At 36.6% G+C, this 17,507-nt stretch overlaps 1 protein-coding gene across 1 annotated transcript; it reads left to right on the top strand.

Annotated features, from left to right (window-relative positions):
- The first annotated feature begins 13,401 nt into the window (after positions 1-13,401).
- Positions 13,402-14,346, top strand: OR5I1 (olfactory receptor family 5 subfamily I member 1). The gene has a single exon (XM_078434050.2). The coding sequence runs from the start codon at positions 13,402-13,404 to the stop codon at positions 14,344-14,346; it is 945 nt and encodes a 314-aa protein (XP_078290176.2).
- Positions 14,347-17,507: the final 3,161 nt, after the last annotated feature.

Below are 17,507 nucleotides of genomic sequence, written 5' to 3' on the forward strand. Positions count from 1 at the left end.
TTATATATAATTTATATATATTATATATTATATAAATTTAATATTTATATGTATATATATTTAATATATTATATATTAATTTAAAATATAACTATATATAATTATATAGAATTTATATATATATATAATATATATATATTTATATATAATTATATAGAATCAGGATTTATTGTTTGATGATGCTTTATGGGGAGCTGAGGGTCAGAATATCAGGTGCAGAGAGAGAAGAGATATATCTTACCCAAGTAATAGAAATGTTCCTTAAAATAAAATAACCAGGTCTGAAAAACACTTCCACAGGATGAGAAATCAAATACTGACCAGCCTAATGAAGTAACAATTACACCAAAGATCTGTAGGAACTTTGAAACATTAGGAGTCCTTACTACTGAGGTGATTACATATTTGTCTCTGGTGCCATCTAGTGTGTGGAAGATGTAACAACTCTAGACTTGGGGGTAAAAGGAAAGCACTAAATTCACGCACTCCCAAGCAGCCCCAGGGTGAAAGAGACTTGCTGGGGAAGTCTGATTTCTTAAGAGCTGGTTCAAGGTGGGTATTCTAAGTATTTGAGTGACAGAGCATATATTTTTCTGATTACTTTCTCTGCCACATTGGTTTCAGTTTCTAAGCAAAAGATCCTAATATACGCTCACTGACCCTCATCACTTTTCATTCATTTCCGTTATCTAATATTCAATGCACCGCTCATTAAGTTAAATTAGTTCAATAAGTTGATCATCATAAATATATTTTTTCAATCGATTTAATTTTTCTGTGGATTCCAATTCCTCAGTGAATTTCTCCACTCCTTTGCCATTTTCCAATTAAACACAATTTTTAAAGCTACTTTTACAATTATTTTAAAGTCCTTACTTGCCAACTCCAATATGTGGTACAATGTGCATTTGCTTTTAGCCTGTTTTCCCCGTGTTTGTTGCTCATAATGTCTTGCCTGTTCTCTGTATTTGTTTATTACTTGCCATATAGTGACTACACAGAAAAATGTTCCAGATGATTTCACCACCAAAGAGTTTTCAATCATTCCTCCAATGAAGTTAAAGCTGAAAATCTCAGTGCAATCAGAAACTGATCGAGTTGATTCTCCCTTACAGTTTTGACAAGATGCAGTGTACCCCCAGTTCACCCCTATTTTTAGGGCATGGCAATCCAGGACTTTTACTTAAGAACTTAGACTCTGTCTCTTCTGCAAGAAGAGAATGAAAAATGTCACTCCTGTGTTTCAGAGATTTCTGGTTTATATCTTTAAATTTTCTACCCCAACCAACTTTAGAATCGGCAAGTGCCATGAAAAAAAGATCACTGTGTTTGAGCCCACACAAATTTCCAATGTTGTATTAATCCTATGCAATTAACAAAGTTCTGAAAGTTTTTCTAAGTCCAGCTGAAACACTCTTCCAGGGACCATACCTGTATTCTCAAATGCTTTTGTGTGCCTAGCTTCTCAGATAAACGTGGTTTACGATTGTTAGATCAAATGACAAATCCCAGGGCGCCTGAGTAGCTCCATTGATTAAGTGATGGACTTGGGCTCAGGTCATGATCTCACGGTTCACACGTTTGAGCCCCACAACCAGCCATCCGGCTCTGTGCTGACAGCTCAGAGCATGGAACATGCTTCAGATTCTGTGTCTCTTTCTGCCCCTCCCCTTGTCTTCTGTCTGTCTCTCTCTCTCTCTCTCTCTCTCCCCTCAAAAATGAATAAACATTAATTTTCTTAAGTGACAAATCCCTCCAGGGATTTATTTTCAGAACCCAAATTAATAGCAAGTCTTTGTGTCCTCAGCACTAAGAAATTGCGAGAAATTCCACTTAGCTTATCCATTTTTTTTTTTAGCGCTTTTGTCTATTACATGCTAACGCTTTGAATTTAGAAATGGTCTGGAATAGGAAATCTACCATTTGTTTGAGGTTTCTCACATCTTCAGTTTTGATATTCCAGCACTACATAACTGCCAAAAGCTCTGGAAAATCCCGTATTCTCAGTATCTTGCCCTGAGTTTGCTCAGTCATGCTTGATAAATTCCTATAAGGACATCTGTAAGCTTTCAGCTCACCTTTAAGGTTAATAGTTATAGCTTTTCTTGAAGGTTCTCTAGTCCATAATGATGAGTTTACATATATGATGCAAAAGGTGATTTCCTTAAATATCACCAAAACAAACGGTTGATAACAAAGGTAAGCTTACTGCTCACCTTAGTAAGGGAGGAAAGAATTTATTAAGAAGTGAAAGTTTGGTTTAAAGCAGGGCTTTCAAAGGAAGGATTTGATAGTATTGGCTAGAGGTCAAGAGACAACAGTTCAGGTTGAGGGGAACAAGGAAAGGATTTTGCATCAAGAGATTCAAAGAATTTAAGGAGTAAGCTGTTGATGTTTTCCATTAAAGAGTCTGTGGGTTGTTCTGGAAATTTCTGCAGTGAGAAATCAAAACATTTACTGGGGCAAAAACTTAGGTAATTTTTTTTTGCATTTCTAACAAGTTCCATATTTTTTTATTTTTTTAATTTACATCCAAGTTAGTTAATTAACATCCAAGTTAATTTACATTCAAGTTACATCATAGCGCAACAATGATTTCAGGGATAGATTCCTTAATGTCCCTTACCCATTTAGCCCATACCCCCTCCCTCAACCCCTCCAATAACCCTCTGTTTTTTCTCCATATTTAAGAGTTTTTATGTTTTGTCCCCCTCCCTGTTTTTATATTATTTTTGCTTCCCTTTTCTTATGTTCATCTGTTCTGTGTGTTAAAGTCCTCATATGAGTGAAGTCCTATGATATTTGTCTTTCTCTGACTAATTTCACTCAGCATAATACCCTCTAGTTCCATCCACATAGTTGCAAATGGCAAGATTTCATTTTTTTTATTGCCAAGTAATACTCCATTGTGTGCGTGTGTGTGTGTATATATATATATATATATATATATATATATATGTATACCACATTTTCTTTATCCATTCATACATCGATGGACATTTGGGCTCTTTCCATACTTTGGCTATTGTTGATAGTGCTTCTATAAACATTGGGGTGCATGTACCCCTTGGAACCAGCATACCTATATCCCTTGGATAAATACCTAGTAGTGCAAATGCTGGGTCATAGGGTAGTTCTATTTTTAATTTTTTGAGGAACCTTCATGCTGTTTTCCAGAGTGGCTGTACCAGCTTGCATTCCCACCAGCAGTGCGAAAGAGATCCTCTTTCTTTGCATCCTCACCAACATCTGTTGTTGCCTGAGTTGTTAATGTTAGCCATTCTGACAGGTGTGAGGTGGTATCTCACTGTGGTTTTGATTTGTATTTCCCTGATGATGAGTGATGTGGAGCATTTTTTCATGTGTCGGTTAGCCATCTGGATGTCTTTGGAGAAGTCTCTCTTCATGTCTTTTGCCCATTTCTTCACTGGATTATTTTTTGGGTGTTGAGTTTGCTAAGTTCTTTATAGATTTTGGATACTAACCCTTTATGTGATATGTCGTTTGGAAATATCTTCTCCCATTTTGTTGGATGCCTTTTAATTTTGCTGATTGTTTCCTTTGTTATTCAGAAGTTTTTTTTTTATTTTGATGAGGACCCAATACTTCAGTTTTGCTTTTGTTTCCCTTGCCTCTAGAGACGTGTTGAGTAAGAAGTTTCTGTGGCCAAGATCAAAGAGGTTTTTACCTGCTTTCTTCTCAAGGATTTTGATAGCTTCCTATCTTACATTTAGGTCTTTCATCCATTTTAAGTTTATTTTTGTGTATGGTGTAAGAAAGTGGTCCAGGTTCATTTTTCTGCATGTCGCTGTCCAGTTTTCCCAGCACCACTTGCTGAAGAGACTGTCTTTATTCCATTGGATATTCTTTCCTGCTTTGTCAAACATTAGTTGGCCATACGCTTGTGGGTCCATTTCTGGTTTCTCTAATCTGTTCCATTGATCTGAGTGTCTGTTTTTGTGCCAGTACCATACTGTCATGATGATTATAGCTGTGTAATACATCTTGAAGTCCAGGATTGTGATGCCTCCTGGTTTGGTTTTCTTTTTCAAGATTGCTTTGGTATTCAGGATCTTCTCTGGTTCCATACAAATTTTAGGATTGTTCGTTCTAGTTCTATGAAGAATGCTGGTGTTATTTTGATAGGGATTGCATTGAATATGTAGATTGCTTTGGGTAGTGTTGACATTTTAACAATATTTGTTATTCTTATCCAGGAACATGGACTCTTTTTCCATTTTTTGGTGTCTTCTTTAATTTCTTTCATAAGGTTTCTATAGTTTTCAGTGTATAGATTTTTCACCTCTTTGGTTAGATTTATTCCTAGGTATTTTATGGTTTTTGGTGCAACTGTAAATGGGATCGATTCCTTGATTTCTCTTTCTGTCGCTTCATTGTTGGTGTATAGGAATGCAACCAATTTCTGTGCATTGATTTTATATGCTGCAACTTTGCTGAATTCATGAGTCAGTTCCAGAAGTTTTTTGGTGGAGTCTTTTGGGTTTTCCATATAGAGTATCATGTCATCTGCACAGAGTGAAAGTTTGACCTCCTCCTGGCCAATTTGGATGCCTTTTATTTCTTTGTGTTGTCTGATTGCAGAGGCTAAGACTTCCAATACTATGTTGAATAACAGTGGCGAGAGTGGACATCCCTGTCTTGTTCCTGACCTTAGGGGGAAAGCTCTGAGTTTTTCCCCATTGAGGATGATATTATCGTTGGGTTGTTCATATATGGCTTTTATGATCTTGAGGTATCATCCTACTATACCTACTGTCTTGAGGGTTTTTATCAGGAAAGGATGCTGTATTTTGTCAAATGCTTTCTCTTCATCTATTGAGAAGATCATATGGTTCTTATCCTTTCCTTTACTGATGTGATGAATCACATTGATTATTTTGCAGATATTGAACCAGCCCTGCATCCCAGGTATAAATCCCACTTGGTCATGATGAATAATTTTTTTAATGTATTGTTGGATCTGGTTGGCTAATATCTTGTTGAGGATTTTTGCATCTATGTTCATCAGGGAAATTGGTCTGTAGTTCTCCTTTTTAGTGGGGTCTTTGTCTGGTTTTGGAATCAAGGTAATTCTGGTTTCATAGAAAGAGTTTGGAAGTTTTCCTTCCACTTTTATTTTTTGGAACAGCTTCAAGAGAATAAGTGTTAACTCTTCCTTAAATTTTTGGTAGAATTCCCCTGGAAAGCCATCTGGCCCTGGATTCTTATTTTTTTGGCAGATTTTTTATTACTAATTCGATTTCCTTACTGGTTATGGGTCTGTTCAAATTTTCTATTTCTTTGTGTTTCAGTTTTGGTAGTGTATATGTTTCTAGGAATTTGTCCATTTCTTCCAGATTGTCCATTTTATTGACATATAAATGCTCATAATATTCTCTTATTATTGTTTTTATTTCTGCTTTGTTGGTCGTGATCTCTCCTCTTTCATTCTTGATTTTATTTATTTGGGTCTTTTCCTTTTTCTTTTTGATCAAACTGGCTAGTGGTTTATCAATTTTGTTAATTCTTTTGAAGAACCAGCTTCTGGTTTCATTGATCAGTTCTACTGCTTTTTTTGGTTTTGATAGCATTAATTTCTGCTCTAATCTTTGTTATTTCCTGTCTTCTGCTGGTTTTGGGTTTTTATTTGCTGTTCTTTTTCCACTCTTTAAGGTGTGAGGTTAGGTTGTGTATCTTAGACCTTTCTTCCTTCTTTAGGAAGGCCTGGATTGCTATATATATTCCTCTTGTGACTGCCTTTGCCACGTCCCATTTTGACTTGTGGTATTATTGTTTTCATTGGCTTCCATGTACATTTATTTATTTTTGAGACAGAGAGAGACAGAGCATGAACGGGGGAGGGTCAGAGAGAGGGAGACACAGAATCTGAAACAGGCTCCAGGCTCTGAGCTGCCAGCACAGAGCCCGATGTGGGGCTCAAACTCACGGACCGCGAGATCATGACCTGAGCCGAAGTCGGCCACTTAACCGACTGAGCCACCCAGATGCCCCTTCCATATACTTTTTAATTTCCTCCTTAACTTCTTGGTTAGCCCATTCATTCTTTAGTGGGATGTTCTTTAGTCTCCAAGTATTTGTTACCTTTCAAATTTTTTTCTTTTGGTTGATTTCAAGTTTCATAGCATTCTGGTCTGAAAATATGTACAGTATGATCCTGATCTTTTTGTAGTTGTTGAGTGCTGATTTGTGTCCCAGTATGTAGTCTATTCTGGAGAATGTTCCATGTGCACTGGAGAAGAATGTGTATTCCACTGCTTTAGGATGCAATGTTTTGAATATATCTGTTAACTCCATCTGGTCCAGTGTGTCATTCAAAACCATTATTTCCTTGTTGATTTTCTGATTAGATGATCTGCCCGTTGATGTAAGTCGGGTGCTGAAATCCCCTACTATTATGGTATTATTATCAACGAGTTTCTTTGTATTTGTGATTAATTGATTTATATATTTGGGTGTTTTTACATTTGGAGCATAAATATTTACAATTTTTATGTCTTCTTGGTGGATAGACCCCTTAATTATGATATATTGCCCTTCTTCATCACTTGTTACAGTCTATATTTTAAAGTCTAGATTGTCTGATGTAAGCATGGCTACTCCGGCTTTCTTTTGTTGACCATTAGCATGATAGATGGTTCTCCATCCCCTTACTTTCAATCTGAAGGTGTCTTTAGGTCTAAAGTTGGTCTCTGGTAAACAGCACAGAGATGGATCTTGTTTTCTTATCTATTCTGTTATCCTATGTATTTTGGTTTGAGCATTTAGTCCATTGATGTTTAGAGTGAGTACTGAAAGATATTAATTTATTGCCATTATGTTGCTTGTAGAGCTAGAGTTTCTGGTGGTGCTCTCTGGTCCTTTCTAGTCTTTGTTGCTTTTGGTATTCATTTATTTTTTTCATCTTTTCTTCCTTCAGAGAGTCCCCCTTAAAATTTCTTGCAGATCTGGTTTACTAGTCATGAACTCCTTTAATTTCTGTTTGTGTGGGAAACTTTTAATCTCTCCTTCTATTTTGAATGACAGCATTGCTGGATAAAGAATTCTTGGCTGCGTGTTTTTCTGATTCAGCACATTGAATATACCCTTCCAATCCTTTCTGGCTTGACAAGTTTCTGTGGATAGGTCTGCTGCAAACCTAATCTGTCTCCCCTTGTTGGGTAAGGACTTTTTTTCCCTTGCTGCTTTCATGATTCTTTCCTTGCCTGAGTATTTTGTGAATTTGACTATGATATGCCTTGTTGATGGTCAGTTTTTGTTGAATCTTATGGGAGTCCTCTGTGCTTCCTGGATTTTGATGTCTGTCTCTTTCCCCAGGTTAGGAAAGTTTTCTGCTATGATTTGCTCCCATAACCCTTCTCCACCTTTTTCTTTCTCTTCATCTTCTGGGACCCCTATGATTCTGATGTTGTTCCTTTTTATTGAGTCACTGATTTCTCTAATTCTTAAATCATGCTCTTTTGCCTTAGTCTCTTTTTTCTGCTTCATTATTCTCCATAAGTATGTCCTCTATATCACTGATTCTCTGCTCTGCCTCATCCATCCTTGCCACCGTGGCATCCATTTGAGATTGCAGCTCAGTTATAGCATTTTAAAAAGTTAAAAGTAACAGCCAATATCATACTTGCTCTATATCAGCTGATCTGGTGTGAAAAAGTTAAATTTCAACTGCAATCATTTGGTTAAGTGTTTTCCTAGAGCACTTGAATAATGAGTACAATTAGCTTATCTTTATTAGAAAGACTCCCCTCATCCCATCTTGCCTTCTATCTCTCCTGAATACGATGGCAAGGACATTTAGAATCATAATAAAGAATGGTGCAAAATCCCAGGAATTATGGAGAGATTCCAAATGTTTGCTACAGAAGCAGTGCTACTGCTACATGTTATAACAATCTCAAAGGCTTGGACCTCTGCCTATAGGTTCAAATAGATGACTCAATTGGTGTTAGGTTATCACTCTTGGAAATGTAGGAATAGGGAAAGATAATGGGTATTTTTAGCTTTTAAGGGATGAAAGTCTAAATAATTGCAGTTTAAAAATGTAAATCTGTGTATTTAAAAATGTAAATTTGTATATAAAGCATATATGGGAAATTGGTTTTAATAAAATAATTTATTAAAATTTTATTTTTTTAATTCATGTTTTTTAACTCACGTTAGTTAACCACAGTGTAGTATGGGTTTCAGGAGTAGAACCCAGTGGTTCATCATTTATATAGAATATCTAGTGCTCATCCGAGCAAGTGCCCTCCTTAATGTCCAGCATCAGTTTAACTCATTCCCCGCCCCCATCCAACACCCCTCCAGCAACCCTCAGCTTGTTCTCTGTATTTAAGAGTGTCTTATGGCTTGCCTTCTTCTCTCTTTTTATCTTATCTTATTTTTCCTTCCCTTCCCATATGTTTATCTGTTGATGAGTGAAATCATATATTTGTCTTTCTCTGCCTGACTTGTTTCCTTTAACATAATACACCCTAGCTCCAACCACATTGTTGCAAATGGCAAGATTTTCATTCTTTTTGGATGTCAAGTAGTTTCCATTGAATGTGTGTGTGTGTGTGTGTGTGTGTGTGTGTGTGTGTACCATATCTTGTTTATCCATTCATCTGTTGATGGACATTTGGGCTCTTTCCATAATTTGGTTATTATTGATAGCCAAATATTGCATTGTTATAAACATTGCAGTGCATGTGCCCCTCTGAATCAGCATTTTTGTATCCTTTGGATAAATACCTAATAGTGCAATTGCTGGGTTGTAGGGTAGTTCTATTTCCAGATGGTTAACAGATACATGAAAAGATGCTCAGCATCACTCATCCTCAGAGAAATACAAATCAGAACCACAATGAGATACGACCTCACACCTGTCAGAATGTCTAACATTAACAGCTCAGGCAACAACAGCTATTGGTGATGATGTGGAGAAAGGGAACCATTTTGCACTGTTGGTGGGAATGCAAACTGGTGCAGCTACTCTGGAAATCAGTATGAAGATTCCTCAAAAATTTTATTACAATTTTAAAACATTTCTCAATGTTTTTCATTACCATCATTATTATCACAGTAATTTTTTTTCAATTTTTAATTTTTTTACAGTATTTTTTTTACACTTTTAAATTCTCAGTATGACCATATTATGCTAAAATGGCTTCCATTTTTGCTTAAATTGTTTTTCTGCAGTCCATCACACCTGCCACTAAACTGTCCACAATCACAAAATAATTTCAGTATGGTTTACATATAGATAGGAGGATCACACTGCAAACAAAGAGGAAAAATAAATTCAGATCTGAGTTCACTATAATGGAGAAATTTTTAACTGTTAGAACATCCACAGTGAATTGAAAATGTGAAACTCTGGCCCTTATAAACAATTAAACTGAAGTTGTGTGACCATTTTTCAGTCCTGAATAAGAAGTAGATCTTGGCATTGGATACAAGTTTTAACAAGATTCCCTTAAAGATTCTGCAAATGTAGGAGTCATTTATAAACCCATTTTATACTGTGAAAAAAAATGTAGTTTATAATATAATTAGTGGAGCTCCACTAACTACGACTAGCCCTTAAATATCATTGTTTTAGTAAAGCTGTCAGATACTCTGTATGTAAGACTAATTAGCTGATGAAAGCTTGCACTTCTTAACTGGAATGGTTCTGTCATTTTTGATGCTTTCAGCACAAGATACTCACCTAGGAGTCCTTCCATCTACCAAGATGTACAGAAACCTCTACTGTGCTCAGCTTCTGATGACAGGAGAAAGATAATTATCAGTTTTCAGCACTGATAATAATAAGCAACAATGTTTGAGCTTCCATGGGGTTTTTGAAAAAAAATTAAATGGTTATAGTTAACATTCACAAATATTTGATTTCCAAAGAACCTCCACAATAGAGGATGCTTTGGGATTCCAAGTGTCAGTACAAACAACCCCAATATAACTGAGAGTAAAAACTGCCTATTCAAATTAACACTACCAGAATATCTGTTATAACTACCCATGGGTTTTTAGAAACATGACTCACAATGGCAATGACTTGTTAATTATTCTCTAGGTGCCCCTTGGAAATGAGCACATTTGGAATCCTTCATTTATGAGGTCCCCAATGACATGAGAATGCATGTAAAAGTCATCGGTGCTTCTGGAAAAATTATCGATGCAGGTTATTGGAAAACAGTTCCTTCCTTGGTAAGTGGTTTCTGTGCTTTAATAGAGAAAAGACAATCTTTTGAGTTTCTGAGAGCAAGAACCACAGAATTGCGTCTAAATGGTTCAGAGACCACATTCATCCATTAGTGTTAGACCCACAAGGTAATCTATTACGTAATGTATCTTGGGTCCTTATTGCTTATATAGCTTCTCCAGGCATCTAAAACACTTTTTGGTTTAAATAAGCTTTTTTGTTACTGATAAGAGAACAGAAGCTTGGCTGCTACCTGATAGATTGAATTAATTTCTTTTCTTTTTTTTTAATGTTTATTCCTTTGGAGAGAGAGAGAGAGAGCAAGTGGGGGAGGGACAGAAAGAGAAAGAGAGAGAGAGAATCCCAACAGGCCCTGTACTGTCAGCACCAAGCTTGATCACATGAACTGTGAGATAATGACCTAAGCCTAAATCAAAAGTTGATTTAGCTCACTTAACTGACTGAGCTACCCAGGAGCCCCTGAATAAATTTATTGTCTATACCAAGATAGTTTTGTTATAGATTTGGAAATAATTTAGTGAATCACAGTATTTTGATTCAATCTTTGTGCTCATTACCTTTTGAAGCAAGAATCTAACTTTCACTATCTTTTCCTACCTTTACCCTCATTCATGCTGTTCTCTCTTTTTTTTTTTAATGGAAATGATGACCAATTGGAAGCTCTCAAAACATATGCCCTGCTTTTTCTGTAAACATGTGAGAATTTATTCCCCTTTTCAGCAACCCTCGGCACCTCAGCCTGTCTTACAGTGGCCACCCCCCTTAATATTCCAAACACCTTCATGGTGGCTGTCATGAGCTTTGGCTTGGGACACACCCAGACTTGAGCTATGCCTATAAATGAGTAGCTGAATGACATGGTGTATTACTCTAAACCTCAGTGTTCTTATCCAAAATATGGAATTAATAAGAATGCAGCTTTGTAGAGGGGTGCCTGGGTGTCTGAGTTGGTTAAGGGTTCGACTTTGGCTCAGGTCTTGATTCCACAATTCGTCAGTTTGATCCCCCTGTCGGGATCTGTGCTGACAGCTCAGAGCCTGGAGCCGGCTTCTGATTCTGTGTCTCCCGCTCTCACTCAAGCCTTCTCTCTCTCTCTCTCTCTCTCTCTCTCTCTCAAAAATAAATAAACATTACAAAAAAATGATTTAAAAAAAAAGTATGCAGCTCTGTAGAGAGCCAAGGCTTGGGAGTCAGAAGCTTGGGATCCAATCTTGTTTCCATCACATCTTACCTGTCAAGCCCTGATCACATGTGCTTTAGCTTCCTCACCTGCAAAAGAAAGACCGCAGTGAGGGTAACTGCATTGTGATTTTGTTAGTAAATGGTGTGTGTGACCAATTATATATAAAGTGTTTAGACTGTTGCATTGCATGTAGTAACCATTGTATAAATGATAGTCGTTATTAGTAAGACCTTGCCACCTGGCACTGCTCATAAGCCAAGGATGGAAGAGAACAATAGAGAAATTAACACTAATCTTTGCTCTTTATATACCATGTGTCAGTCTCTCTAAACTGTGACCACATAGAAAGGTAAATAAGCAGATAAATGATAGATAGATAGATGATGATAGATGATGATGATAGATTCAGAGACGGACAAATTTTTCTAATACATGCAACAACCTTGTGATATACTTGTCATCTTTACAGTATAGATGATATAGATAGATATAGATATAGATATATATAGATATAGATATATATATAGACATAGACATACATATAGACATAGACATAGACATAGACATAGACATAGACATAGACATAGATAATTGCACTAGGTCACAGCTCACATGGGGCCAATATGAGATTCTAATCAAATTCTTTCCAACCCTGAAATAAAATCTTACCCTTTCCATATATCTTGATGAATTTGAAAACAGACAAAAGAATACATTAATCATTATCCCATTATAGTCCTTCATCTCATTCACACTCTGAGGTAATAACATGACAGTATATTAACCCTTCAGTCTCTCTCAGGCTTCTCCGTGCCTGTGTCTTACAGTGTTTGAATGATTCGATGACCTAAACAAATGAAGCTCACACCATTGTCACTGATAGAATATGTTTTACATAAATGAGAAAACAATACAAAACAATTTTGTTCCCTTTTTGGTAACACTACCATAGTTCACCGAAAACTGCTTGCTTGTTTTATATATTTTCAAATACACACTCTAAGATTAAGATAAAACTTTTTTTACTTCAAGTTCAAGTTTATTTTTTTCTACTTCTGGAAAAATTCAGAGACCCCATAAGCAAGTATTGACATAATTTTTAGACGCAGCACCCTGAATTAGGCTAGTGTAAAAATAAAAGGGAGGTGACTATTTTTGCTTGCACGGAACATATAATGCATGAGAAGGCCATGTAGTATAACAATATTATTTAATTAGAAATCAACCTACTACTAAATTTTTTCCCCACTTTATCCAGTTAGTCAGCTAATATTCATCAGGCCTTTTCTAGAAGCCAAGTATTCTAATAAATGCCAAAGCTGAAGAAATGATTTGTGTAATCATTTTGGTTTAGTATCTTGATGGGATTTGTGGAATTACCCTAAACTCTTTCCTGTCAAAAATATACTCAGAACTGATGTTTACTGGCATTTCCCCCTTTTATTATTATCACTTTGACTTTACATTAAAAAAATTAGCCAGCATATGTTTCATAACACCATTGTATCTGCTCTCTCAACAGTATAGCATACCCCTGTCTATTAAATCTTGAACAGAAAATGCTAATTGGTCTACAGTTATCATTCTAAGGTAGACTCTAAAGTCAAACTGATGTTAAGAATATCATTAGTCCATTAATCCATTACTTCCTTAATCCTCTACACCAGCTATTGTGCTATCCTTGAGTACAAAAAAAGTAAGCAAAACCAGATCCTTACATGCAGAAGCCAACTATCCAATGGAAGAACTCATCAATAATCAAGCAAATACGATAAAACTAGCAACCATGGAATCTGATAGCTACTAAATCCTGAAATATATTTCTCAGAGTTTATTTTTGAAAGGGAGTTTGGGTTTGGTTCTTTATTTGCTTGTTTGTTTCTTTATTCATGGAAACAATAAAATAACCTTGTAATTATATCTGTTTTTCTCTTTCCATCGATATACCATTTTAGGACATTAGAATTCCTGTAGGAAGAAAACAACACAGAATATGGAATTGATAGATGGAAACTACACTTTGGTGACTGAGTTTATTCTTTTAGGGTTTCCGACCTGCCCTGAACTGCAGATTGTCCTATTCCTCATGTTTCTGACACTGTATGGTATGATTTTAACAGGGAACATTGGACTGATGATATTAATCAGGACTGATTCTCACCTTCAAACCCCCATGTATTTTTTCCTTAGCAACTTATCCTTTGCAGACCTCTGTTACTCCTCAGTCATTGTTCCCAAAATGCTCATCAATTTCCTCTCAGAGAACAAATCTATCTCTTATTATGGCTGTGCCCTCCAGTTTTATTTTTTCTGTGCCTTTGCCGATACAGAATCTTTTATCTTGGCTGCCATGGCATACGATCGCTACGTCGCCATCTGTAACCCTTTACTGTATATGGTTGTGATGTCTCGGGACATCTGTATATGGTTGATTGTCTTGTCCTACATTGGAGGCAACCTGAGTTCCCTGGTTCATACGTCCTTTGCATTTATTCTGAAATACTGTGATAAAAATGTCATTAATCATTTTTTCTGTGACCTCCCCCCACTGCTTAAGTTATCCTGCACAGACACATCAGTTAATGAGTGGCTTCTCTCTACATATGGCAGCTCAGTGGAAATTATCTGTTTCATCGTCATCATCATCTCCTACTTTTTCATCCTTCGCTCAGTCTTAAAGATCCGTTCTTCCAGTGGGAGGAAGAAAACCTTTTCCACATGTGCCTCTCACCTGACTTCAGTGACCATCTATCAGGGGACTCTCCTCTTCATTTACTCACGGCCCAGCTATCTATATTCTCCTAATACTGATAAAATTATCTCCGTGTTCTACACCATCATCATCCCAGTGCTGAATCCACTGATTTATAGTTTGAGAAATAAAGATGTCAAAGATGCTGCTAAGAGAGCTGTACGATCAAAGGTAGATGCCTCGTGAGCTATAAAGTTCGGAGATTCATCTAAATCCCCAGTTACAAACTCTGGGAACCTGCAACACATGTACCAGCAGATACACAAGGGATTTTTATCAAACATTTGTTTTTCATACAGCCAAATTTAAATCATAACCCACGATGTAAGAAAACATTTAGAAGTTTCAAAATTGCTGCTAAAGAATAGACTACTGTTCAATGATCGCTAGCTTGGAATTAATACTAAAATGTGTTTTATCAGGCTGTCTTAAGGGATATAGTAAATACCTAAGAAAAGTGAGTGTGCGCGCATGTGTGTCTGTAATATATCTCATTTATATGATAGATTACTGGATGAAGAAGGAGGCCAGATTCTATTGGTTCATATGGAAGCTCTGTACTTGGCTAGTGAGAGGCATTTTGAACAAGTTACTTCATTTTCTTTTTTTTTTAAGTTTATTTATTTATTTTGAGAGAGACAGAGAAAGTCTGAGTAGGGAAAGGGCAGAGAGAGAGAGGGAGAGAGAGAGAGACCCCAAGAAGGCTTGTGCTGCCAGTGCAAAGCCTGATGTGGGGCTCAAACTCACCAACCATGAGATCACGACCTCACCCGAAGTCAAGAGCAGGGGGCCTAACCAACTGAGCCACCCAGGTGCCCCTAGTTCATTCATTTTCTATGCTTGTTAACTTATCTGAAAAATGGGGAGAATAAAGTATGCATGTCAGTGATTGTTGGATGAATAACTGAGCAAATGCTGTGAATAACACCTGTAATTTTTAAGTACTTGACAGGTGTTAATTATAAATATTTGTATTATAGCTAACGTTAATTCAAATGTACACTTTATGATGAGATGGTGAGAGGCAGGGATGTCATAGAAGCATTAATACAAAATCAAGTACACTTTCTTAAGTTCAGTTCAATAATACGCTGCTAATCTACCCCCATTCTACTCCAAAGTAATTTGAAAATTTTTTCTAAGTAGTACTTTGAAGAATATAGGTTAACTGCAAGGCAAACTTTTTGTCTTCCTATATTTTTCTTTTTTATACACCAAAGTATTACTAGAGGTATGGAAGAAACATCTTTCTCTGTCTTCTCAAAAACAGAATTGGCTCTCCAATATATATCACCTGTATCCTTTTGGGAGCTCAACCCATATGCCCTGGTGGGATGTTTGAAGGCTGAAATTGGAGGCATGTATCATGCAAAATGTATTTCAGTAGCTGATGTGGTTTTTTTTTTTTTCTGTATGTTATTTTTATTATTTTTTCTCTACATAATAAATATTTATAAGCTTTGACTCAGAAATATTAAAGTTTATAAGTACATTTAAACCCATGTACTCTTTGTTGTGAAAGTCCACAAGATCCAGCCCAAATCATTCTCAGTTTTAAATTCCTCTAAGAATCGTTTCTTTAGATTTCTGACCAACAATGCTTCTCTTGAGCATGTCTGTTGTTTTATTTGCTAAAAAGAGAGCACAGTCACTCACAGCTACATACCCACCACCATACTCTAATATTAAGTTTATATTTCCTTAGCCAAGGATTACTTGGCCAAGGCTATAGAGAATCACAAAAAGCAGTATTAGATAAGTATATCTCAACGGCTTTTCATGTTCACTAAACACTTAACAAATGCAAATATCTGGGGCACCTGGGTGACTCAGTTACGTGTCTGACTCTTGATCATAGCTCAGGTCTTGATCTCAGGGTCATTAGGATCTCGGGTCCCACGTTGGGTTCCATGCTGGACATAGAGCTTACTTAAAACAAACGTATGCAACTATCTATTAATGATATGTCTACAGCACAATATTACATATCCAGATGCCTGTGAAAATCTTATTTTTCCTACATCACTATGTTTTGGTGCTCAACAGTTATATCACCAAACATTATGCCACTTATGAGAAAATTTAACAGTTTCCAAGTAAAGGAATAACTAAAAATACAGGGTATCAGTATGTTTTCAAGGTCCCCAGAGCTGCTGTTAATTGCTGAGCTTTCTAGATGGCCTACACTGCTTTTCCTACTGGTAACATACAGTATTTCATTAGCCATAGGCCACCTGCTAAATCCCCAGGACTGTATGATAGTCAGCAAGGCCTGAATTTATATTTCAGGCCCGGAATGGTCAAACTTTCCATGGCAACCCATTTAGCTAAGCCGTCCTCTGTGGTTTTTGCTGAAGTCTATGTGGTCCTTGTGCTATTACTGAAGCTGCTTAATCATCATTTCAGTAATAAAAACAGAACCACTGTAAACATTATGGAAACAGGAGATTTATGCCCAACCCTCATGTAAATTCCTATTTTGTACCAATTCCAACCTGAAAACAGCATTGAAACAATTTAGAAAATGCATCTATAGACACACTGACGGCAAGATCCCAAATAATCCACTCCTTTTCAGCATGCCATTCAGGGACTTTCTTATAATCACATTCAGCTTTCAAATAAAACAACAGCAAACACATGCTTGCTTTTAACAGATTCACTCATACAACTGAAAGAAAAAAGAGGCTACACAAAGTTTCATGTGCCATTTTATCCTTACGGGGGTGACCTAGGGTTCTTCTAGCTAAGTCACACACCTTTGACAGCCTATAACTTGTGAAAATTTTGAGATAGAAGTCTAAACCTTCTCACGCTATCTTATGGAAGGAAGTAGGGGAATAGGCAAGGTGGGAATATTAGTTAACATATTTACCTCGAAACAAAAGGAAAACACAATCATAACTCCTACGGTGTTGTTTTCATTACTGGCCACGTGATCATCGTTCAAACATAGAATTTCCTTTTCTCTGCAACCTCCTCTGAATTCCCCTTAACTTCAACAAGCACCCCGTTGTCTTGCTTTCTTGCCTTGTAAAGTGGCCCAAACCTATATGCCTCAAGTATAGATATCATTGCTAGTTCTATTTGGGGCTGTTATGGTTTTCTATCAACATTCTAATAATGGATTTGAGCATTCTAAAAGGTGCCCGGGAGGCTCTCATGCATTCCAGGAACACTCCCTGCTACCTTAGCTCTATAGTAAACATCACATGTTCCCTTTATATTCAGGAACAATCATCCCAACTGGTAGAGAACCCCCTTTTGCCTGTTGATTAAGGAGCATGAGGGTCTTAAGTGACCAGATAGCTGTCTTGGCATTTGGTTCAATGGAACTAATTTGTGTT

The sequence above is a fragment of the Panthera onca genome, chromosome D1 (assembly GCF_046562875.1).
Source record: "Panthera onca isolate mPanOnc1 chromosome D1, mPanOnc1 haplotype 2, whole genome shotgun sequence".
Taxonomy (NCBI): Eukaryota; Metazoa; Chordata; class Mammalia; order Carnivora; family Felidae; genus Panthera; species Panthera onca.